This window comes from Coregonus lavaretus (genome assembly GCF_964263955.1).
Source record: "Coregonus lavaretus genome assembly, chromosome: 21".
Classification (NCBI taxonomy): domain Eukaryota; kingdom Metazoa; phylum Chordata; class Actinopteri; order Salmoniformes; family Salmonidae; genus Coregonus; species Coregonus lavaretus.
Genome location: NC_140008.1, coordinates 12,899,974 through 12,924,278, shown reverse-complemented (window position 1 = coordinate 12,924,278; position 24,305 = coordinate 12,899,974). Strand labels below are relative to the sequence as shown.

Sequence of the window (24,305 nt, the reverse complement as noted above, 5' to 3'; positions counted from 1 at the left end):
AGGCTGTACCATTACAGTTTTAGACAGTAGCCAATAGGCTAATGTGGCTATTTAAGCACAATGTAGGCCTACCAACAAAACCAATGGAGCAAATCCCATAACATTTTCACATGGAAATAACTTTTGATTTCTATGATATAGCCTACAATAGCCCATATGTGGTGTTCAATGCAGGCCTACATTATTTGCATATTGAAGCCCGTCTCAAAATACAACACTGCCCCTTTAATTAAAATAGGCTTTTTACCTGACTGGCTTTTAAAAGACAGCTTGAAATGTAGCCTATTTGTTTTGTGCTCTTGTAGGAAGCAGTAATTCCGCATTGCTGACCTATACTCATCTATAACTGGGCTAATAACTCGCTAACTAGCAAAGAATATCAACAAATGTGCAAACGCGCTGCTCTGCGCTCTGATCAGAAAAACGCATCCACTCTCGGGTGATTGAAAGGCCGATCGTGGGCTACCCCCGCCAATAGAATTCTCCTCCGTTGCGCTCTGGCTCTGCCTATAACAAAATAACACACTCAATCTTTCAAAGTTAGATTTGTTTTGGTTTGTTGCATTGAAAATGGGATTATATCATGTTGATTCGATCACAGAAAAAACGTTGATATATATAGTGCAAACTAATGGACGGAACTCAGTTCAATTCAATCTCTTGCGTCTCTGCGTGGCATGGCATTTTTTCTGCACGGCAGTCCTGGAGGAAATGCACACCGCGCACGTGCGCAGCACCCAAAAAGTGAAAACAAGGTGATCTCCACTATGTTTTCCAGCACTTGTCTGCCTTCATTGGAACTGTCTTTCAACCTCGTTTTAGACCAGAGATGCTATGTTTTTCAGTTGATAGCAGCATATCCCCATTGGAATGCATTGTATGTGTAGTGGTAGTGAAAAGGACTTGCTGACAGAGGTAAACTTCACAGATAAATAAATAAACTCGAGAGCACAATCCACTCAAGATCATCATATGACTGAAGTTTGTTTGACACACAGTATTACATGATTCTAACAATGATACCTTTTTGTATTTTTTCAGTTCCTGACGTTTTCCTTGCTAACAAGTGACCTCTGCAATTTTACAAATATTATCTGAAATTCATTCTCATTCTTTCCCTTGTTTTCTATATCCATTTCTATATAAAATTCTTCAAGCATTATAAAATAATAAAAATAATTTTAGCATCAAATGTTTGTGTGTGCACATTGTTTTTAAGGGTCAGGTCAAGACCAATTCTGTGTTCTGTGTTTTGCTAGAGAGAAACTGTATGGATATTAGCCCAGATTCCTAACCTCTAGTTTTGCCAAGACTTTCAAAAAAAAAATTGTAACCAGCCTTAGATTCTCCACAATTATTTTGTCGCATTAGACTTGATAGATATGCTAAGAGAATTGAGCGTGCCAGAGAAAATGGTCTCTAATGGTCTCTAATGTATCCACAGTTTTGTACTCAAAGCATTCTTTCTCTCTTTAGATTGTCACAGATGGTTGTGGCCATAGAGCTCGCCAGTTTGTAGTCCTAAAAACTGGAAATGAAACCTCATTCACAGATAGGGGTCTACCTGTGCCTGAGCATCTGCCCTTTGCCCTCCCACTCACAAGTGCCCTTTTGGTGGTATATTTATACTTTTTTGTATACCGTTTTTGCCATTGTTGTTCTAAACCCTCACAGTTCTGGGTGACTTTAACCTCCCTACGTCTAGCTTTGACTAATTTCTCTCTGCCTCCTTCTTTCCACTCCTCTCCTCTTTTGACCTCACCCTCTCACCGTCCCCCCCTACTCACAAGGCAGGCAATACGCTTGACCTCATCTTTACTAGATGCTGTTCTTCTACTAATCTCACTGCAACTCCCCTCCATGTCTCCGACCACTACTTTGTATCCTTTTCTCTCTCACTCTCCTCCAACACTACTCACTCTGCCCCTACTCAGATGGTAATGCGCCGTCGCAACCTTCGCTCTCTCTCTCCCGCTACTCTCTCCTCTTCCATCCTATCATCTCTTCCCTCTGCTCAATCCTTCTCCCTCCAATCTCCTGATTCTGCCTCCTCAATCCTCCTCTCCTCCCTTTCTGCATCCTTTGACTCTCTATGTCCCCTATCCTCCCGGCCGGCTCGGTCCTCCCCTCCTGCTCCGTGGCTTGATGACTCATTGCGAGCTCACAGAACAGGGCTCCGGGCAGCCGAGCGGAAATGGAGGAAAACTAGACTCCCTGCGGACCTGGCATCTTTTCACTCCCTCCTCTCTACATTTTCTTCCTCTGTTTCTGCTGCTAAAGCCACTTTCTACCACTCTAAATTCCAAGCATCTGCCTCTAACCCTAGGAAGCTCTTTGCCACCTTCTCCTCCCTGCTGAATCCTCCTCCCCCTCCCCCCTCTCTGTGGATGACTTCGTCAACCATTTTGAAAAGAAGGTTGACGACATCCGATCCTCGTTTGTTAAGTCAAATGACACTGCTGGTCCTGCTCACACTGCCCTACCCTATGCTTTGACTTCTTTCTCCCCTCTCTCTCCAGATGAAGTCTTCCGACTTGTGACGGCCGGCCGCCCAACAACCTGCCCTATCACCTCCTCTCTTCTCCAGACCATCTCCGGTGACCTTCTCCCTTACCTCACCTCGTTCATCAACTCATCCTTGACCGCTGGCTATGTCCCTTCCGTCTTCAAGAGAGCGAGAGTTGCACCCCTTCTCAAAAAACCTACACTCGATCCCTCCGATGTCAACAACTACAGACCAGTATCCCTTCTTTCTTTTCTCTCCAAAACTCTTGAGCGTGCCGTCTTTAGCCAACTCTCTTGCTATCTCTCTCAGAATGACCTTCTTGATCCAAACCAGTCAGGTTTCAAGACTGGTCATTCAACTGAAACTGCTCTTCTCTGTGTCACGGAGGCTCTCCGCACTGCTAAAGCTAACTCTCTCCCCTCTGCTCTTGTCCTTCTAGACCTGTCTGCTGCCTTTGATACTGTGAACCATCAGATCCTCCTCTCCGCCCTCTCCGAGTTGGGCATCTCCGGCGCGGCTCACTCTTGGATTGCGTCCTACCTGACCGGTCGCTCCTACCAAGTGGCATGGCGAGAATCTGTCTCCGCACCACGTGCTCTCACCACTGGTGTCCCCCAGGGCTCAGTTCTAGGCCCTCTCCTATTCTCGCTATACACCAAGTCACTTGGCTCTGTCATATCCTCACATGGCCTCTCCTATCATTGCTACGCAGACGACACACAACTTATCTTCTCCTTTCCCCCTTCTGATAACCGGGTGGCGAATTGCATCTCTGGCAGACATATCAGTATGGATGACGGATCACCACCTCAAGCTGAACCTTGGCAAGACGGAGCTGCTCTTCCTCCCGGGGAAGGACTGCCCGTTCCATGATCTTGCCATCACGGTTGACAACTCTGTTGTGTCCTCCTCCCAGAGTGCGAAGAGCCTTGGCGTGACCCTGGACAACACCCTATCGTTCTCCGCTAACATCAAGGCGGTGACCCGATCCTGTAGGTTCATGCGTTTTTTTTTGCAGTGGTTTGTGCGTTTAAATGCAGTGGGAATAGACTGACAACACGAAGGCTACCGTGCAAGCGCTATAGCGGTTATTAGGCCTACCGTATGAGGTGATTGCAAACTCCAAGAACAAATCGCGTAACATCCAATTGACCCGACATAGTGAATCTACCCAAGCCAGGGCCGCCGCCGCATTCCGCGGCCCAGCTGTCAAACATTCAACAACTCAGAATTGGCTTGCTTTCAAAACTAAGTTCTGGCCAATGGATAGTCTCGCTGCTATGATACAAATGCATCTATAAAATAAAAACAAAAGACTGCACTAAACTGTCCTTGTTGTCTGTTTCAGATAGGCCTATAGAGTGCCCTTTACATCTACGCCTAATTTAGGCTTTAACATACCATGTCATTCGTTGACAATAACAATAATGTATTGTCTTTCATCAGCAAAAAGGTTAGGGGCAGGCAACAAAACATTTATATATTTTGAGACTAAGATCCAGATAATTGTGAATGCGCACGTTACGTGTTTACGCGAATGTGGATAGCGAATATATCCAACAAAGAGAACATACTATAGGCTATAAATCACCTATCTGTCCCTAGATGTCTCAGTCGGAATATATTAGTAGCATATATCTTTGCACTTAATACCCAGTTTATCTTTTGACACTTACCGACTTTGAACGGGTGATGTATACTGCCTGAAACACGTTTTTTATTGGCCGGAATCTCTTTCCATGTCAGAATCACACGGTTTAACAATACTTCGAAGACGCTGTTTTTCAGGAGTTGGGATGCCAATAACCTCGGTTGTTTTTCCATGTCTTCACCAATAAGTCACCGCACTAGGTGACTTAGAGAGCGTATCAATGTTATCTTAATCTAAGCATTTCTTTAGTAATTTATCGGGTTACTGAGACCCATTCTCTACACAAGGAAACAATGTTGCTGTTTTCGACTGCCACAATTGGATAGCGGATTCTCCATTCACCAAAAGGGGACGGGCTGAAATTACGCTTGACGTCACGATGTATTCCAATTTTGGTGCTAGAGAAAGAGGCTTTGAGATGAGCTTGTTCAGAGAGCAAATATTTCAATAAAATAAAATATAATTAATATGATTGTAGGCCTATGTGTATATTTGTAAAATAAATACAATTAAATAAGTGTTATGTATTTTAAAAACGTCAGAATGACACTCAAACGGACCATTATTATTTCACTTTCATGTTAGGCCTACTACTTCTGTCCAATAGAGATAGATAGAGGACTCTAGTGGCCAAAAGCCTGATCGTTTTAGCATGGGCAGCACCATTGAGGACTTTCACCATTTTGAAGTAGTGAACTGGATGGGACTTCCTAGGGGTTAAGGAAGGATCACAGAATTCCATCCAGGTCACCAAGAGGGATCAGCCAATGAATTATACTTGTGAGCAAACATTCCATAACTACAGGTGGCAGATGTTCGCCAACCTTGGCATTATATCTGTTCAAACAACACACTCCAGGTGGCAGTATGCACCCTTTCAGTTTGTTTACCAACTCATAAAAGTAGTAGTAGAAGAAAATGGACTACTTCAAAATGGAGATGGCCTTAATGGCAGTGCCCGTGCTCTCACAGACGCCATAATGGGACAGATACAATGATGCCATGTCTATCTAAGTCTATGTTCTATCCAGCACTTATAGTCCTTGATTTTGTGCCATAGGTGGACAAAAAATGAGTTTTATTTTGACATGAGTGTGACACTCTGGCTCTATGGACTTTGAGAATTGAGCCAGGGTTGTTCATTTTCATGTGTTCGGGTGTATTTCATTTGGTGGTGTTGGGGATGGGTGAGTTTCATTTTGTTTGTGTCTAGTTGTGATTGGTTAATGACTCCCAATCGGAGGTAACGAGTCTCAGCTGTCGGCTCGTTATCTCTGATTGGGAGCCATATATATTCTGTGTGTTTTCACCTTTGGTTTGTGGGTTATTGTTTCTTTGTTGCTGTTAGTCTTATTCAGTATTAGAACTTCACGTATCGTCTTTTGTTGTTTTTTCGTGGTTGCTTTATATTAAAGTCATTATGTTCACTCGCAACGCTGCGCATTGGTCCAATCCTTCAGACGATCGTGACAGAATAACCCACCACAAAAGGACCAAGCAGCGTAACAAGCGGCAACAGGACCTACCTACACAGGAGTTATGGACGCCTCCTAAGGTCTGGACATGGGAGGAGTTATTGGACGGAAAGGATCCTTGGGCACAACCGGGAGAATATCGCCTCCCTCGTGAAGAGCTGGAGGCAGCCAAAGCCGAGAGGAGGTGGTACGAGGAGGCAGCGCGAAGGCGAGGCTGGAAGCCCGTGGAAGAGAGGCAACCCCAAGAAATTTTTGGGGGGGGGCACATGGCTTGGGCAGCTGGGCAGCAGGAGGCTGCCACAGGTAGAGCTGGAGAAAAGGCTATCGGATTACGGGAGCCATTGGCGAGTAGAGGGAAGGAAGTTGTTGTGGCACGGCATGAGAGACTGAAGTGTGTTCCCAGTCTGGTCCGGTCCGTTCTTGATCCCCAGTTAAGGCCAGTGGTGGGTGTTCCCGGTACGGACCGGTCTGTTCCTACTCCACGCACCAGGTCCACGATGTGCGTCGCCAGCCCGGCCCGGCCTGTTCCGGCCACTCGCACCAGGGATAAGGTGCGCGTCGCCAGCCCAGCCCGGCCTGTTCCTGCTCCACGCACGAATCCTACGGGGTGCGTCACCAGTCGGCCAGAGTCTGCCGTCTGCCCAACGGCGCCTGAACTGCCCGTCGGCCCTATGGCGTCTGAACTGCCCGTCTGCCAAGCGCTGCATAAGCCGCCCGTCTGTACTGAGCCTGCAAAGCCGTCCGTCTGCCATGAGCCTTCAGAGCCTTCCGCCAGACAGGAGCCGCTAGAGCCTTCCGCCATACAGAATCATACATCTGCTATGGAATCAGCAGGAGCCGACGCAGCCCATACTAGACTGGAAGCTCGGGTTCGGGACCAGGAAGAGCAGATCCTGCAGATGGGAGCCGCCCTGCTGGAGATGTTGACTGCAATCCGAGGCTGGGGTCCGCCTCCACCGCCAGTCTCCCAGCCAGCACCATCAGCCAGCTATGAGCAGCCAGATCCGTCAGCCAGCCATGAGCAGCCAGATCCGTCAGCCAGCCATGAGCAGCCAGACCCGTCAGCCAGCCATGAGCAGCCAGACCCGTCAGCCAGCCATGAGCAGCCAGATCCGTCAGCCAGCCATGAGCAGCCAGATCCGTCAGCCAGCCATGAGCAGCCAGATCCGTCAGCCAGCCATGAGCAGCCAGATCCGTCAGCCAGCCATGAGCAGCCAGATCCGTCAGCCAGCCATGAGCAGCCAGATCCGTCAGCCAGCCATGAGCAGCCAGATCCGTCAGCCAGCCATGAGCAGCCAGATCCGTCAGCCAGCCATGAGCAGCCAGACCCGTCAGCCAGCCATGAGCAGCCAGACCCGTCAGCCAGCCATGAGCAGCCGGATCCGTCAGCCAGCCATGAGCAGCCAGATCCGTCAGCCAGCCATGAGCAGCCAGATCCGTCAGCCAGCCATGAGCAGCCAGATCCGTCAGCCAGCCATGAGCAGCCAGATCCGTCAGCCAGCCATGAGCCGTCTAGCCAGGATCCGCCAGAGCCGTCCGGCCGGGATCCGCCAGAGCCGTCCAGCCTGTATCCGCCAGAGCCGTCTAGCCAGGATCCGCCAGAGCCGTCCAGCCAGGATCCGCCAGAGCCGTCCAGCCAGGAGCCGCCAGAGCCGTCTAGCCAGGATCCGCCAGAGCCGTCCAGCCAGGATCCGCCAGAGCCGTCCAGCCAGGATCCGCCAGAGCCGTCCAGCCAGGATCCGCCAGAGCCGTCCAGCCAGGATCCGCCAGAGCCGTCCAGCCAGGATCCGCCAGAGCCGTCCAGCCAGGAGCCGCCAGAGCCGTCTAGCCAGGATCCGCCAGAGCCGTCCAGCCAGGATCCGCCAGAGCCGTCCAGCCAGGATCCGCCAGAGCCGTCCAGCCAGGATCCGCCAGAGCCGTCCAGCCAGGATCCGCCAGAGCCGTCCAGCCAGGATCCGCCAGAGCCGTCCAGCCAGGATCCGCCAGAGCCGTCCAGCCAGGATCCGCCAGAGCCGTCCCGCCAGGATCCGCCAGAGCCGTCCCGCCAGGATCCGCCATCTAGTCAGGTGATGCCCCTTAGTCCGGTGCTGCCCCTGAGTCCGGTGCCGCCCCTTAGCCCGGTGCTGCCCCGTAGTCCGGTACTGCCCCTTAGTCCGGTGCTGCTCCTTAGTCCGGTGCTGCCCTTTAGCCCGGTGCTGCCCCTTAGTCCGGTGCTGCCCCTGAGTCCGGTGCCGCCCCTTAGCCCGGTGCTGCCCCGTAGTCCGGTACTGCCCCTTAGTCCTGTACTGCCCTTTAGTCCGGTACTGCCCCGTAGTCCGGTGCAGCCCCTTAGTCCGGTGCTGTCCCTTAGCCCGGTGCTGCCCCTTATCCCGGTGCTGCCCCTTAGTCCGGTGTTGCCCCTTAGTCCAGGTGGGGTTAGTTGGAGGGTGGTCATTGGGGGGAGGCTACCGAAGCAGGTTGTGACTGTGGTGGGGTGGGGATTACGACCGGGGCCAGAGCCGCCACCATGGACAGACGCCCACCCAGACCCTCCCCTAGTCCTGATGTTGGTGCGCCCGGAGTTCGCACCTTTAGGGGGGGGTACTGTGACACTCTGGCTCTATGGACTTTGAGAATTGAGCCAGGGTTGTTCATTTTCATGTGTTCGGGTGTATTTCATTTGGTGGTGTTGGGGATGGGTGAGTTTCATTTTGTTTGTGTCTAGTTGTGATTGGTTAATGACTCCCAATCGGAGGTAACGAGTCTCAGCTGTCGGCTCGTTATCTCTGATTGGGAGCCATATATATTCTGTGTGTTTTCACCTTTGGTTTGTGGGTTATTGTTTCTTTGTTGCTGTTAGTCTTATTCAGTATTAGAACTTCACGTATCGTCTTTTGTTGTTTTTTCGTGGTTGCTTTATATTAAAGTCATTATGTTCACTCGCAACGCTGCGCATTGGTCCAATCCTTCAGACGATCGTGACAATGAGGTAAGCCGAGAGGAAGTGGGTCTACAACAGACCCACGTTTGTAAAGTCTGTTCAATAATATTATCCTTTAGATATTTTGTCTCAAATTACCCCTCTCATAATGACCAACCGCCCTGCCCACCGGCACATTAAGTTTAAATGGAATTGTATTTAACTTCTGGCTTCCCACGGACTGTTGTTGTGCAACCGAGTACATTTGAAAGCAACGCTAGTGTGTGTACTGTAAATACAGCTGCGTTGCTAAAAGTAACTAGTACATTGGGTGCAGTAGGTCTTTAGACTCTCCTGGAGGTGGTTTGTAAATCTTCCCTAGCGTGAGGCCATTTTTTTCTTATTTCTCGGGACTCTCGTTTGAGGTCAAGCAGGTCATAAACAGTTTCTCTGTATTGTAAAATTATGCTTTTGTTAATTCCATGAAGTTTGGACGTTGAAAGGGATTGAATGCATTTCTCACAAAATGTATTGCTGCAAAGCAGATCAATCTATGTGCTAGTTAGTCACTGCAGTAGATCATTCAAGAAAACAACGTCTTCAATGGCCAGTACTGTATAATCAATGATCTCACTAACAAAGCATCATTGGTTTAATTGGAACACAACACATCTCTGTTATGTAGTGGCTGTGTGAGCAATGACAGCTTTGTCAGAGTCCCATTACAATGAACTGGGAGTCTGTAGTTGTACATAGTGAAGCATTGAGGATGAGTAGAATGCCATCTTGGAGTGATGTCATAATGGATCATGGGGTCATAAGAAGATAGAATCCTCTTGCCATTAGGCTAGAATCTTAGGTGGGAGAACATTCAGAGAGAAGGTTAGTTGGAGAAAGTCATCATATTGGTAAGTAATGTTTCTAAATTGTTCCTAAAGTTATGGTGAATCTACTATCAAAATCTATAGTATAAAGAGAAGTTTGCATAATTGGTTGGTCACAGCTTGTTTAGTTTGGATACAGGGCTGTTTTATGGTGAGATGCAAAATAATGTGTTAGAGGCACTAGAAATGTAGGCATTGATGAAAGGCACCGCATAGGGTAAAAGGCTTTAATAGTAGTTTGAATGGCTATAGGGACACTGGGAGGTCATGTTTATTGGACATACTGTCACTATAATCACAGGATGCATAGCCGCGGGAAGTAGAGGAGAACGAAGGCGCAGCGTGGAATGCGAACATATTTATTAATTGATGATCACACGAACAAAAACAAAACGAAAACGTGACGTCCCTGGTTACATTCACAAACCAACACGGAACAAGAAACCACACCAAATGAATGCCTAACGGCTACCTAAGTATGACTCCTGGTGGTCCTGGAGGTCCTGGTGGTCCTCTGTAGCTCAGCTGGTAGAGCACGGCGCTTGTAACGCCAAGGTAGTGGGTTCGATCCCCGGGACCACCCATACACAAAAAATGTATGCACGCGTGACTGTAAGTCGCTTTGGATAAAAGCGTCTGCTAAATGGCATATTATTATTATATTATACTCCCAATCAGAGACAACGAGCTACAGCCGTCTCTGATTGGGAGCCACCCTGGCCAACATAGATATACAAAACCAGAACAAACACAAATGAAAACTCACACCCTGGCTCAACATACTAGAGTCCCCAGAGCCAGGGCTTGACAGTACCCCCCCCACCCCCAAAGGCGCGGACTCCGACCGCGCCAACCAAACACCACAGGGGAGGGACCGGGTGGGCACTCCGCCTTGGAGGCGGATCCGGCTCCGGGCATGATCCCCACTCCCTCTCTAACCCCCCAAAGTACCCCTGGTCCGGTCTGACCCTGCTGACCGGAGCTGGACTGCACACTGGTGGAGCGGATTGCTCTAGCTCCGGCGTGACGCAGCTGACCCGTGCCGAACCAGGCACCGGTGGAACAGGCACGGGCCGTGCCGTACTGACGACGCACACTACTGGCTTGGTGCGGGGAGCAGGAACGGGCCGGACCGGGCTGACGAAGCGCACCACTGACTTGGTGCGGGGAGCAGGAACGGGCCGGGCCGAGCTGGCGACGCGCACCGTAAACATGGCAATTGTGTATAACAATGTCATGCTAGCCATTTTGAGGTTAACTGTGAGAGGATGCAGTCAAATTGCCGGGGTCTGAGGGGCTATGTCCATTCTAGTCATTATATTTCTATGAGAGTAGTTTACAGAAGGGTTTTATAAGTCTGCACAGAGACAGAGAAGTAAAATACACATTCAATTGACAATCTGCAGGGAAAATTGTCAGTACTTTTCACATACAGTGGGGGAAAAAAGTATTTAGTCAGCCACCAATTGTGCATGTTCTCCCACTTAGAAAGATGAGAGAGACCTGTAATTTTCATCATAGGTACACGTCAACTATGACAGACAAAATTAGAAAAAAAATCCAGAAAATCACATTGTAGGATTTTTAATGAATTTATTTGCAAATTATGGTGGAAAATAAGTATTTGGTCAATAACAAAAGTTTCTCAATACTTTGTTATATACCCTTTGTTGGCAATGACACAGGTCAAACGTTTTCTGTAAGTCTTCACAAGGTTTTCACACACTGTTGCTGGTATTTTGGCCCATTCCTCCATGCAGAGCTCCTCTAGAGCAGTGATGTTTTGGGGCTGTCGCTGGGCAACACGGACTTTCAACTCCCTCCAAAGATTTTCTATGGGGTTGAGATCTGGAGACTGGCTAGGCCACTCCAGGACCTTGAAATGCTTCTTACGAAGCCACTCCTTCATTGCCCGGGCGGTATGTTTGGGATCATTGTCATGCTGAAAGACCGAGCCACGTTTCATCTTCAATGCACTTGCTGATGGAAGGAGGTTTTCACTCAAAATCTCACGATACATGGCCCCATTCATTCTTTCCTTTACACGGATCAGTCGTCCTGGTCCCTTTGCAGAAAAACAGCCCCAAAGCATGATGTTTCCACCCCCATGCTTCACAGTAGGTGTTCTTTGGATGCAATTCAGCATTATTTGTCCTCCAAACACGACGAGTTGAGTTTTTACCAAAAAGTTATATTTTGGTTTCATCTGACCATATGACATTCTCCCAATCCTCTTCTGGATCATCCAAATGCACTCTAGCAAACTTCAGACGGGCCTGGACATGTACTGGCTTAAGCAGGGGGACACGTCTTGCACTGCAGGATTTGAGTCCCTGGCGGCGTAGTGTGTTACTGATGGTAGGCTTTGTTACTTTGGTCCCAGCTCTCTGCAGGTCATTCACTATGTCCCCCCGTGTGGTTCTGGGATTTTTGCTCACAGTTCTTGTGATCATTTTGACCCCACAGGGTGAGATCTTGCGTGGAGCCCCAGATCGAGGGAGATTATCAGTGGTCTTGTATGTCTTCCATTTCCTAATAATTGCTCCCACAGTTGATTTCTTCAAACCAAGCTGCTTACCTATTGCAGATTCAGTCTTCCCAGCCTGGTGCAGGTCTACAATTTTGTTTCTGGTGTCCTTTGACAGCTCTTTGGTCTTGGCCATAGTGGAGTTGGAGTGTGACTGTTTGAGGTTGTGGACAGGTGTCTTTTATACTGATAACAAGTTCAAACAGGTGCCATTAATACAGGTAACGAGTGGAGGACAGAGGAGCCTCTTAAAGAAGAAGTTACAGGTCTGTGAGAGCCAGAAATCTTGCTTGTTTGTAGGTGACCAAATACTTATTTTCCACCATAATTTGCAAATAAATTCATTAAAAATCCTACAATGTGATTTTCTAGAATTTTTTTTCTCAATTTCTCTGTCATAGTTGACGTGTACCTATGATGAAAATTACAGGCCTCTCTCATCTTTTTAAGTGGGAGAACTTGCACAATTGGTGGCTGACTAAATACTTTTTTCCCCCACTGTAAATGTAAATTCTGTCAATTTGGAATTTACGTTAAGGTCAAATGAATCTTTGGCAATTGGGTAAAAAATTAATGTGGAACTGTTAAAAGTGATTTGCTTAATTTCTTTTGATGCCGATGCTGTCTTTAGGTTGTTTAAGGATTTGTTTTCCATTAGCAGCATCCTGTAGGTTGCTAACATTTAGGAACTCTCTTTTAGAGCTCATTCGTATTGGAAGTGCACAGTATTGGTCAGGGCGACTTGCATGTTGAGGTGGGCCTGCTAAGGAAGGAGGTGGGCCTGCTGAAGCAATTGGCCTATATGGGGGAGATGAGATGGATAGAGAGACAGTCTCTGGAGATGAATAGAGAGATGGTGTTGAAAGAAGTGGAGAGGGACAGACTTGAGAGGATGAAGAGGCAGGAGAAGAAGGAGCATGCAAAAATAAATCAGATGAAGGATGAAGAGTTGCTGTTGATGGATATTAGAATGAGGGAAAGGGAGAGAGAGATGGAGGAGGAAAGGAGGAGGTTCATGGAGAAATCTGAGAGGCAAAAGGTAGAGAAACAGATGGCGCTCCAGAAGAAAAGACAGGAGGAGAGAGACAAGTGGGAGATACCTGAAAAGAAGAGAGTGGAGGAATGGAAAGAGTTTTACTGGAAGGAAGAAGAAAACCGAAAGGAAGATGAATGGATGAAAGCAGAGAGGAAGGCAAAGAGAAAGGTGGAAGAAGCAAATAGAAAGGTGGAAGAAGCAAAGAGAAAGATGGAAGAAGCAAAGAGAAAGGTGGAAGAAGCAAAGAGAATGATAGAAGAAGCAAAGAGAAAGGTGGAAGAAGCAAAGAGAACGATAGAAGAAGCAAAGAGAAAGGTGGAAGAAGCAAAGAGAACGGTGGAAGAAGCAAAGAGAAAGATGGGAGAAGAACAACAGATGCTGAAAAAGCAAGCCAGGCTAACGGAGACCCTGAGCGATAGAAAAAGAAGAGACGGGGAAGAGAGAAAGGAAGATGAAAATAAGTGTGTGAAGGAAGCAAGGGAAGGAGACAGGAGAGAGCTCCTGAAAGAAAAGAGACTAAGTGCAGAAGAAAATATGACACACATGGAGAAACAAATGAGAGAGCTGGAGGTCAAAGGTAAAAAGGAGAGGGAATAGACAGAGAATAAAGTGTGATATGTGAGGTTAGCTTCAACACCTTAACTTATACTGTCTGTTTCCCAACTCCCTCTCTCCCAGATTCCTCCATCTTCTCAGCTGGTGCTGAGGTCAAACAGACCCAGTGCAAAGGTCATCTTAGTTTACAGTTCTTTTGTACATTGAAAGTGTTATACAACTGCACACATGGAGTGTGGTATTAACATCCTCAATTTTCCTTTGTCTTGTCAGATGTCTCCATGGTTACTGCAACTGAGTCAAAGACTCTGAACCCTCAGAAGGACCAGCCAGCAAAGTGCAAAGGTAAAGACCAGGGCCCGGTTTCCTGATAGCGATGGAACTTAAGCTTACTAGTGTTTTAACGATGCATCGTTTTTATAATGGCCGAAGATGTCACATGCGTTTCCCAAAACACCACGCAGAGAGAACGTTCACTAAGTGCGTCATTGGAGTAAGTCTCGATACTGATCGAAAGAAAGGCAGGGCTGCTCTCTGATCAGATTTCTCCATTTAAATCTTACCTTAACATTATAATTATTCCACAATACTGATGACGGATCAGCTCCTAGAGAGCCATTACCACCTTATGGCTGCAAATATTGAGGCGGCTTATTCTAATGCTTACCTTATAATAATGCACTAAATCACAGATTCATTTGGCCCATCAGTGCGCACATGTTGTTACACATCATGAAATATATTGAGGTAAAAATTACAGACAGTGTAGCCTACAAATAGAAGTAAATTGACTGAACATGAAATTGATTTCAATATGATTGAAATATAGGCCTATACAGCCAACTGGATTTTTTTTCTAATGCAGTCATCTCGGTTTTCAGTTGAAGCATATTTTTATCCTTCGCTTGTTGAATTGCAAAGATATTGGCAACTTTGTATTTGTAGTCAACTTCCTGCCGAAGTTATCGTCAGTCACAGAGAGACAGATAAACAGCTTGATTCTATGTTTAGCGGATGTCTTCTGTGTAGAAAGTGACGCGGAAGGGCAAAAAAAAATCTAACGACGCATTTAGCTGTCTGATATCAGTGGAGTTTTCTGGTTGAATCACCCTTCTTTCCACCCAATTTTGTTTTTATGTGATGACGTTGAATCAACATCTCTCTCTCTCTCTCTCTCTCTCTCTCTCTCTCTCTCTCTCTCTCTCTCTCTCAGATTTCTCTGTGTTTTCCACGAGCAGTCAAGGCGTGGCCAAGGTCCCCCAGGTTCTGCAGGTCAAAGTGAGTAATAAAAGTGAGAGTGTCCAAAAGAAAGATGGGAATGACAAAGTAACAGCGCCAAAGACAGATGCAGAGCTCCTTATGGACAAATTTGAGAGGATGGCAGAAGAGGAGAGAATTTGGCCTTGTCGGAAGAATAGGAGAGATAAAGACCAGGCCAAAGAGATAGAGGGAAAGAGAAAGGAGGAGGAGGTGCTGTCTAAAGAAGAGCAGCGCAGGCTGAGGAATGAGAAGGCCTTACAGGAACACCTGGACAGGGTAAAGAATCCGGAAATGACAGGCAAACAGACCAGACAACCACAATGTAAAGGTAGGACCAGGCAAAGTGACAAGGGACTCAAACACAAAACATTTCATTCTCTGTGGTTTAAAAGCAAAGAGCACCATCGCGCTCTCCCTAAAGTTAGGTTGGTGCGTAAAACCCTTAAATTCAAATAAGCAATAAAGTGTGATGGTCCGCACTCAAAAAGATGTCGCATAAAGCTGACGTCATTTTTTTTGTTTTTGTTTTTGTCTTTTTCACTGCATGAGGGATAGCGTACACATATGTTTCTGCTTTGCATCCTTCAGGGTGGTTTAGCATCACGTTGTACTCAGACGATGCCATCTTAATCCCCATGGGGAGGCTAATAAAACTGTATTACATTTAAGTAACAGCAGTGTATCTCACTAAGGTACTGAGTTATGTGTGACTACTCCTCTGGTGCATTGAAACAGCCTATAGGACTTAACTCTACTTTTACTGCTGTGTGTTATTGTCCTATCAAATCTCCATTCATATATATTGCTTTTCTGTCCTTAGATTACTCTATTTTCACTGCATCAGGGCTAAAGAGCAAGGACCTGCATGATCAACAGTCAGCAAAATGCAAAGGTAAAACATGAAGGGGGATAGAGAGGGACAGACTTTTCACAAAGTATTTGATGACACAGTGCAAAGATAAAAAGGACGAGAGAGAGAGCGAGAGAGAGAGAGAGAGAGAGAAAGAGAGAGAGAGAGAGAGAGAGAGAGAGAGAGAGAGAGCGAGAGAGAGAGAGAGAGAGAGAGAGAGAGAGAGAGAGAGACTAAGAAGAGAGAGACTAAGAAGAAAGACCACTAGTGGATAAGGAGAAGAAGAGCTCAATGCTTAAAGTTCAGAATGTGAAGTGAGCATGAATTCCTTCAGTATGTTTATCTATCTCTCCTCTTTCCCACCTCTCTCCGCAGATTTATCCATCTTTTCAGCTGATGCTCAGACGCAGCAGTGCAAAGGTAAGAAATAGGAGGGGTGCAGCATTATGAATTGCTGTGTCATATAAGACCCACTACCCACTGGGCACAAACTGGTTGAATCACCCTTCTTTCCACCCAATTTTGTTTTTATGTGATGACGTTGAATCAACATCTCTCTCTCTCTCTCTCTCTCTCTCTCTCTCTCTCTCTCTCTCTCTCTCTCTCTCTCTCTCTCAGATTTCTCTGTGTTTTCCACGAGCAGTCAAGGCGTGGCCAAGGTCCCCCATGTTCTGCAGGTCAAAGTGAGTAATAAAAGTGAGAGTGTCCAAAAGAAAGATGGGAATGACAAAGTAACAGCGCCAAAGACAGATGCAGAGCTCCTTATGGACAAATTTGAGAGGATGGCAGAAGAGGAGAGAATGTGGCCTTGTCGGAAGGATAGGAGAGATAAAGACCAGGCCAAAGAGATAGAGGGAAAGAGAAAGGAGGAGGAGGTGCTGTCTAAAGAAGAGCAGCGCAGGCTGAGGAATGAGAAGGCCTTACAGGAACACCTGGACAGGGTAAAGAATCCGGAATTGACAGGCAAACAGACCAGACAACCACAATGTAAAGGTAGGACCAGGCAAAGTGACAAGGGACTCAAACACAAAACATTTAATTCTCTGTGGTTTAAAAGCAAAGAGCACCATCGCGCTCTCCCTAAAGTTAGGTTGGTGCGTAAAACCCTTAAATTCAAATAAGCAATAAAGTGTGATGGTCCGCACTCAAAAAGATGTCGCATAAAGCTGACGTCATTTTTTTTGTTTTTGTTTTTGTCTTTTTCACTGCATGAGGGATAGCGTACACATATGTTTCTGCTTTGCATCCTTCAGGGTGGTTTAGCATCACGTTGTACTCAGACGATGCCATCTTAATCCCCATGGGGAGGCTAATAAAACTGTATTACATTTAAGTAACAGCAGTGTATCTCACTAAGGTACTGAGTTATGTGTGACTACTCCTCTGTTGCATTGAAACAGCCTATAGGAATTAACTCTACTTTTACTGCTGTGTGTTATTGTCCTATCAAATCTCCATTCATATATATTCATTTTCTGTCCTTAGATTACTCTATTTTCACTGCATCAGGGCTAAAGAGCAAGGACCCGCATGATCAACAGTCAGCAAAATGCAAAGGTAAAACATGAAGGGGGATAGAGAGGGACAGACTTTTCACAAAGTATTTGATGACACAGTGCAAAGATAAAAAGGACGAGAGAGAGAGCGAGAGAGAGAGAGAGAGAGAGAGAGAGAGAGAGAGCGAGAGAGAGAGAGAGAGAGAGAGAGACTAAGAAGAGAGAGACTAAGAAGAAAGACCACTAGTGGATAAGGAGAAGAAGAGCTCAATGCTTAAAGTTCAGAATGTGAAGTGAGCATGAATTCCTTCAGTATGTTTATCTATCTCTCCTCTTTCCCACCTCTCTCCGCAGATTTATCCATCTTTTCAGCTGATGCTCAGACGCAGCAGTGCAAAGGTAAGAAATAGGAGGGGTGCAGCATTATGAATTGCTGTGTCATATAAGACCCACTACCCACTGGGCACAAACTGGTTGAATCACCCTTCTTTCCACCCAATTTTGTTTTTATGTGATGACGTTGAATCAACATCTCTCTCTCTCTCTCTCTCTCTCTCTCTCTCTCTCTCTCTCTCTCTCTCTCTCTCTCTCAGATTTCTCTGTGTTTTCCACGAGCAGTCAAGGCGTGGCCAAGGTCCCCCAGGTTCTATAGGTCAAAGTGAGTAATAAAAGTGAGAGTGTCCAAAAGAAAGATGGGAATGACAAAGTAACAGCGCCAAAGACAGATGCAGAGCTCCTTATGAACAAATTTGAGAGGATGGCAGAAGAGGAGAGAATTTGGCCTTGTCGGAAGGATAGGAGAGATAAAGACCAGGCCAAAGAGATAGAGGGAAAGAGAAAGGAGGAGGAGGTGCTGTCTAAAGAAGAGCAGCGCAGGCTGAGGAATGAGAAGGCCTTACAGGAACACCTGGACAGGGTAAAGAATCCGGAATTGACAGGCATACAGACCAGACAACCACAATGTAAAGGTAGGACCAGGCAAAGTGACAAGGGACTCAAACACAAAACATTTCATTCTCTGTGGTTTAAAAGCAAAGAGCACCATCGCGCTCTCCCTAAAGTTAGGTTGGTGCGTAAAACCCTTAAATTCAAATAAGCAATAAAGTGTGATGGTCCGCACTCAAAAAGATGTCGCATAAAGCTGACGTCATTTTTTTTGTTTTTGTTTTTGTCTTTTTCACTGCATGAGGGATAGCGTACACATATGTTTCTGCTTTGCATCCTTCAGGGTGGTTTAGCATCACGTTGTACTCAGACGATGCCATCTTAATCCCCATGGGGAGGCTAATAAAACTGTATTACATTTAAGTAACAGCAGTGTATCTCACTAAGGTACTGAGTTATGTGTGACTACTCCTCTGGTGCATTGAAACAGCCTATAGGACTTAACTCTACTTTTACTGCTGTGTGTTATTGTCCTATCAAATCTCCATTCATATATATTCCTTTTCTGTCCTTAGATTACTCTATTTTCACTGCATCAGGGCTAAAGAGCAAGGACCCGCATGATCAACAGTCAGCAAAATGCAAAGGTAAAACATGAAGGGGGATAGAGAGGGACAGACTTTTCACAAAGTATTTGATGACACAGTGCAAAGATAAAAAGGACGAGAGAGAGAGCGAGAGAGAGAGAGAGAGAGAGAGAGAAAGAGAGAGAGAGAGAGAGAGAGAGAGAGCGAGAGAGAGAGAGAGAGAGAGAGAGACTAAGAAGAGAGAGACTAAGAAGAAAGACCACTAGTGGATAAGGAGAAGAAGAGCTCAATGCTTAAAGTTCAGAATGTGAAGTGAGCATGAATTCCTTCAGTATGTTTATCTATCTCTCCTCTTTCCCACCTCTCTCCGCAGATTTATCCATCTTTTCAGCTGATGCTCAGACGCAGCAGTGCAAAGGTAAGAAATAGGAGGGGTGCAGCATTATGAATTGCTGTGTCATATAAGACCCACTACCCACTGGGCACAAACTGGTTGAATCACCCTTCTTTCCACCCAATTTTGTTTTTATGTGATGACGTTGAATCAACATCTCTCTCTCTCTCTCTCTCTCTCTCTCTCTCTCTCTCTCTCTCTCTCTCTCTCTCTCTCAGATTTCTCTGTGTTTTCCACGAGCAGTCAAGGCGTGGCCAAGGTCCCCCAGGTTCTGCAGGTCAAAGTGAGTAATAAAAGTGAGAGTGTCCAAAAGAAAGATGGGAATGACAAAGTAACAGCGCCAAAGACAGATGCAGAGCTCCTTATGGACAAATTTGAGAGGATGGCAGAAGAGGAGAGAATTTGGCCTTGTCGGAAGGATAGGAGAGATAAAGACCAGGCCAAAGAGATAGAGGGAAAGAGAAAGGAGGAGGAGGTGCTGTCTAAAGAAGAGCAGCGCAGGCTGAGGAATGAGAAGGCCTTACAGGAACACCTGGACAGGGTAAAGAATCCGGAATTGACAGGCAAACAGACCAGACAACCACAATGTAAAGGTAGGACCAGGCAAAGTGACAAGGGACTCAAACACAAAACATTTCATTCTCTGTGGTTTAAAAGCAAAGAGCACCATCGCGCTCTCCCTAAAGTTAGGTTGGTGCGTAAAACCCTTAAATTCAAATAAGCAATAAAGTGTGATGGTCCGCACTCAAAAAGATGTCGCATAAAGCTGACGTCATTTTTTTTGTTTTTGTTTTTGTCTTTTTCACTGCATGAGGGATAGCGTACACATATGTTTCTGCTTTGCATCCTTCAGGGTGGTTTAGCATCACGTTGTACTCAGACGATGCCATCTTAATCCCCATGGGGAGGCTAATAAAACTGTATTACATTTAAGTAACAGCAGTGTATCTCACTAAGGTACTGAGTTATGTGTGACTACTCCTCTGGTGCATTGAAACAGCCTATAGGACTTAACTCTACTTTTACTGCTGTGTGTTATTGTCCTATCAAATCTCCATTCATATATATTCATTTTCTGTCCTTAGATTACTCTATTTTCACTGCATCAGGGCTAAAGAGCAAGGACCCGCATGATCAACAGTCAGCAAAATGCAAAGGTAAAACATGAAGGGGGATAGAGAGGGACAGACTTTTCACAAAGTATTTGATGACACAGTGCAAAGATAAAAAGGACGAGAGAGAGAGCGAGAGAGAGAGAGAGAGAGAGCGAGAAAGAGAGAGAGAGAGAGAGAGAGAGAGAGAGCGAGAGAGAGAGAGAGAGAGAGAGAGACTAAGAAGAGAGAGACTAAGAAGAAAGACCACTAGTGGATAAGGAGAAGAAGAGCTCAATGCTTAAAGTTCAGAATGTGAAGTGAGCATGAATTCCTTCAGTATGTTTATCTATCTCTCCTCTTTCCCACCTCTCTCCGCAGATTTATCCATCTTTTCAGCTGATGCTCAGACGCAGCAGTGCAAAGGTAAGAAATAGGAGGGGTGCAGCATTATGAATTGCTGTGTCATATAAGACCCACTACCCACTGGGCACAAACTGGTTGAATCACCCTTCTTTCCACCCAATTTTGTTTTTATGTGATGACGTTGAATCAACATCTCTCTCTCTCTCTCTCTCTCTCTCTCTCTCAGATTTCTCTGTGTTTTCCACAAGCAGTCAAGGCGTGGCCAAGGTCCCCCAGGTTCTGCAGGTCAAAGTGAGTAATAAAAGTGAGAGTGTCCAAAAGAAAGATGGGAATGACAAAGTAACAGCGCCAAAGACAGATGCAGAGCTCCTTATGAACAAATTTGAGAGGATGGCAGAAGAGGAGAGAATTTGGCCTTGTCGGAAGGATAGGAGAGATAAAGACCAGGCCAAAGAGATAGAGGGAAAGAGAAAGGAGGAGGAGGTGCTGTCTAAAGAAGAGCAGCGCAGGCTGAGGAATGAGAAGGCCTTACAGGAACACCTGGACAGGGTAAAGAATCCGGAATTGACAGGCAAACAGACCAGACAACCACAATGTAAAGGTAGGACCAGGCAAAGTGACAAGGGACTCAAACACAAAACATTTCATTCTCTGTGGTTTAAAAGCAAAGAGCACCATCGCGCTCTCCCTAAAGTTAGGTTGGTGCGTAAAACCCTTAAATTCAAATAAGCAATAAAGTGTGATGGTCCGCACTCAAAAAGATGTCGCATAAAGCTGACGTCATTTTTTTTGTTTTTGTTTTTGTCTTTTTCACTGCATGAGGGATAGCGTACACATATGTTTCTGCTTTGCATCCTTCAGGGTGGTTTAGCATCACGTTGTACTCAGACGATGCCATCTTAATCCCCATGGGGAGGCTAATAAAACTGTATTACATTTAAGTAACAGCAGTGTATCTCACTAAGGTACTGAGTTATGTGTGACTACTCCTCTGGTGCATTGAAACAGCCTATAGGACTTAACTCTACTTTTACTGCTGTGTGTTATTGTCCTATCAAATCTCCATTCATATATATTCATTTTCTGTCCTTAGATTACTCTATTTTCACTGCATCAGGGCTAAAGAGCAAGGACCCGCATGATCAACAGTCAGCAAAATGCAAAGGTAAAACATGAAGGGGGATAGAGAGGGACAGACTTTTCACAAAGTATTTGATGACACAGTGCAAAGATAAAAAGGACGAGAGAGAGAGCGAGAGAGAGAGAGAGAGAGAGAGAGAGAGAGAGAGAGAGAGAGAGAGAGAGAGAGAGACTAAGAAGAGAGAGACTAAGAAGAAAGACCACTAGTGGATAAGGAGAAGAAGAGCTCAATGCTTAAAGTTCAGAATGTGAAGTGAGCATGAATTCCTTCAGTATGTTTATCTATCTCTCCTCTTTCCCACCTCTCTCCGCAGATTTATCCATCTTTTCAGCTGATGCTCAGACACAGCAGTGCAAAGGTAAGAAATAGGAGGGGTGCAGCATTATGAATTGCTGTGTCATATAAGACCCACTACCCACTGGGCACAAACTGGTTGAATCACCCTTCTTTCCACCCAATTTTGTTTTTATGTGATGACGTTGAATCAACATCTCTCTCTCTCTCTCTCTCTCTCTCTCTCTCTCTCTCTCTCTCAGATTTCTCTGTGTTTTCCACGAGCAGTCAAGGCGTGGCCAAGGTCCCCCAGGTTCTGCAGGTCAAAGTGAGTAATAAAAGTGAGAGTGTCCAAAAGAAAGATGGGAATGACAAAGTAACAGCGCCAAAGACAGATGCAGAGCTCCTTATGGACAAATTTGAGAGGATGGCAGAAGAGGAGAGAATTTGGCCTTGTCGGAAGGATAGGAGAGATAAAGACCAGGCCAAAGAGATAGAGGGAAAGAGAAAGGAGGAGGAGGTGCTGTCTAAAGAAGAGCAGCGCAGGCTGAGGAATGAGAAGGCCTTACAGGAACACCTGGACAGGGTAAAGAATCCGGAATTGACAGGCAAACAGACCAGACAACCACAATGTAAAGGTAGGACCAGGCAAAGTGACAAGGGACTCAAACACAAAACATTTCATTCTCTGTGGTTTAAAAGCAAAGAGCACCATCGCGCTCTCCCTAAAGTTAGGTTGGTGCGTAAAACCCTTAAATTCAAATAAGCAATAAAGTGTGATGGTCGGCACTCAAAAAGATGTCGCATAAAGCTGACGTCATTTTTTTTGTTTTTGTTTTTGTCTTTTTCACTGCATGAGGGATAGCGTACACATATGTTTCTGCTTTGCATCCTTCAGGGTGGTTTAGCATCACGTTGTACTCAGACGATGCCATCTTAATCCCCATGGGGAGGCTAATAAAACTGTATTACATTTAAGTAACAGCAGTGTATCTCACTAAGGTACTGAGTTATGTGTGACTACTCCTCTGGTGCATTGAAACAGCCTATAGGACTTAACTCTTACTGCTGTGTGTTATTGTCCTATCAAATCTCCATTCATATATATTCCTTTTCTGTCCTTAGATTACTCTATTTTCACTGCATCAGGGCTAAAGAGCAAGGACCCGCATGATCAACAGTCAGCAAAATGCAAAGGTAAAACATGAAGGGGGATAGAGAGGGACAGACTTTTCACAAAGTATTTGATGACACAGTGCAAAGATAAAAAGGACGAGAGAGCGAGAGAGAGAGAGAGAGAGAGAGAGAGAGAAAGAGAGAGAGAGAGAGAGAGAGAGAGAGCGAGAGAGAGAGAGAGAGAGAGAGAGAGAGAGAGAGACTAAGAAGATTACTCCTAGAGAGCCATTACCACCTTATGGCTGCAAATATTGAGGCGGCTTATTCTAATGCTTACCCTATAATAATGCACTAAATCACAGATTCATTTGGCCCATCAGTGCGCACATGTTGTTACACATCATGAAATATATTGAGGTAAAAATTACAGACAGTGTAGCCTACAAATAGAAGTAAATTGACTGAACATGAAATTGATTTCAATATGATTGAAACATAGGCCTATACAGCCTACTGGATTTATTTTCTAATGCAGTCATCTCGGTTTTCAGTTGAAGCATATTTTTATCCTTCGCTTGTTGAATTGCAAAGATATTGGCAACTTTGTATTTGTAGTCAACTTCCTGCCGAAGTTATCGTCAGTCACAGAGAGACAGTTAAACAGCTTGATTCTATGTTTAGCGGATGTCTTCTGTGTAGAAAGTGACGCGGAAGGGCAAAAAAGAATCTAACGACGCATTTAGCTGTCTGATAACAGTGGAGTTTTCTGGTTGAATCACCCTTCTTTCCACCCAATTTTGTTTTTATGTGATGACGTTGAATCAACATCTCTCTCTCTCTCTCTCTCTCTCTCTCTCTCTCTCTCTCTCTCTCTCTCTCTCTCTCTCTCTCTCTCTCTCTCTCTCTCTCTCTCTCTGATGTCTCTATATTTGCAGCTGGGAAAAATCGCTTTGCTAAATTCTTGAAAACCCTTTTGTGCAGAAAAACGAAGGCATAATGCATAGGTAAGAGAGGAGAATGTTACAACTCAGAGGATGTTAAAGCTGATGACTGAAGTTTGTTTGACACACAGTATTACATGATTCTAACAATGATACCTTTTTGTATTTTTTCAGTTCCTGACGTTTTCCTTGCTAACAAGTGACCTCTGCAATTTTTTACATATTTTCTGAAATTCATTCTCATTCTTTCCCTTGTTTTCTATATCCATTTCTATATAAAATTCTTCAAGCATTATAAAATAATAAAAATAATTTTAGCATCAAATGTTTGTGTGTGCACATTGTTTTTAAGGGTCAGGTCAAGACCAATTC

General features: G+C 45.5%; 2 protein-coding genes and 2 long non-coding RNA genes across 6 annotated transcripts; all 4 read left to right on the top strand.

Annotated features, from left to right (window-relative positions):
• The first annotated feature begins 13,332 nt into the window (after positions 1-13,332).
• On the top strand, positions 13,333-15,685 carry LOC311149034 (uncharacterized protein). The gene is made up of 5 exons (XM_084186132.1): positions 13,333-13,555; positions 13,657-13,707; positions 13,807-13,878; positions 14,747-14,811; positions 15,614-15,685. The coding sequence occupies exons 1-5, from the start codon at positions 13,336-13,338 to the stop codon at positions 15,641-15,643; spliced, it is 438 nt and encodes a 145-aa protein (XP_084042258.1). The 5' UTR covers positions 13,333-13,335; the 3' UTR covers positions 15,644-15,685.
• Positions 15,686-16,470: 785 nt separating this feature from the next.
• On the top strand, positions 16,471-17,779 carry LOC311148864. 2 transcript variants are annotated; one of them, XR_014614960.1, is made up of 3 exons: positions 16,471-16,636; positions 17,129-17,200; positions 17,733-17,779. It is a non-coding gene; the product is annotated as an uncharacterized lncRNA (long non-coding RNA). The 2 variants fall into 2 exon arrangements; XR_014614961.1 differs by lacking the exon at positions 17,733-17,779 and adding an exon at positions 17,494-17,538.
• Positions 17,780-18,459: 680 nt separating this feature from the next.
• LOC311148851 lies at positions 18,460-20,522 on the top strand. 2 transcript variants are annotated; one of them, XR_014614957.1, is made up of 4 exons: positions 18,460-18,671; positions 19,224-19,288; positions 20,091-20,162; positions 20,478-20,522. It is a non-coding gene; the product is annotated as an uncharacterized lncRNA (long non-coding RNA). The 2 variants fall into 2 exon arrangements; XR_014614958.1 differs by lacking the exons at positions 18,460-18,671; positions 19,224-19,288 and adding an exon at positions 19,427-19,598.
• A 330-nt stretch (positions 20,523-20,852) lies between these two features.
• Positions 20,853-23,084, top strand: LOC311148768 (uncharacterized protein; the record flags this gene model as incomplete). The annotated part of the gene is made up of 4 exons (XM_084185733.1): positions 20,853-21,063; positions 21,556-21,627; positions 22,140-22,514; positions 23,002-23,084. 4 exons carry the CDS (start codon positions 20,853-20,855, stop codon positions 23,082-23,084), a joined length of 741 nt encoding a protein of 246 aa, XP_084041859.1.
• Between the last annotated feature and the right edge of the window lie 1,221 nt (positions 23,085-24,305).

What these genes read in the sequence shown, in the direction of transcription:
- LOC311149034 (XM_084186132.1), top strand. Translation starts at nt 13,336, where the DNA reads ATGGGAGAAGAACAACAGATGCTGAAAAAGCAAGCCAGGCTAACGGAG. An exon ending in CAAACAGACCCAGTGCAAAG is followed by an intron (nt 13,708 to 13,806) that starts GTCATCTTAGTT and finishes TTGTCTTGTCAG; the next exon opens with ATGTCTCCATGGTTACTGCA. An exon ending in CCCAGGTTCTGCAGGTCAAA is followed by an intron (nt 14,812 to 15,613) that starts GTGAGTAATAAA and finishes TTCTGTCCTTAG; the next exon opens with ATTACTCTATTTTCACTGCA.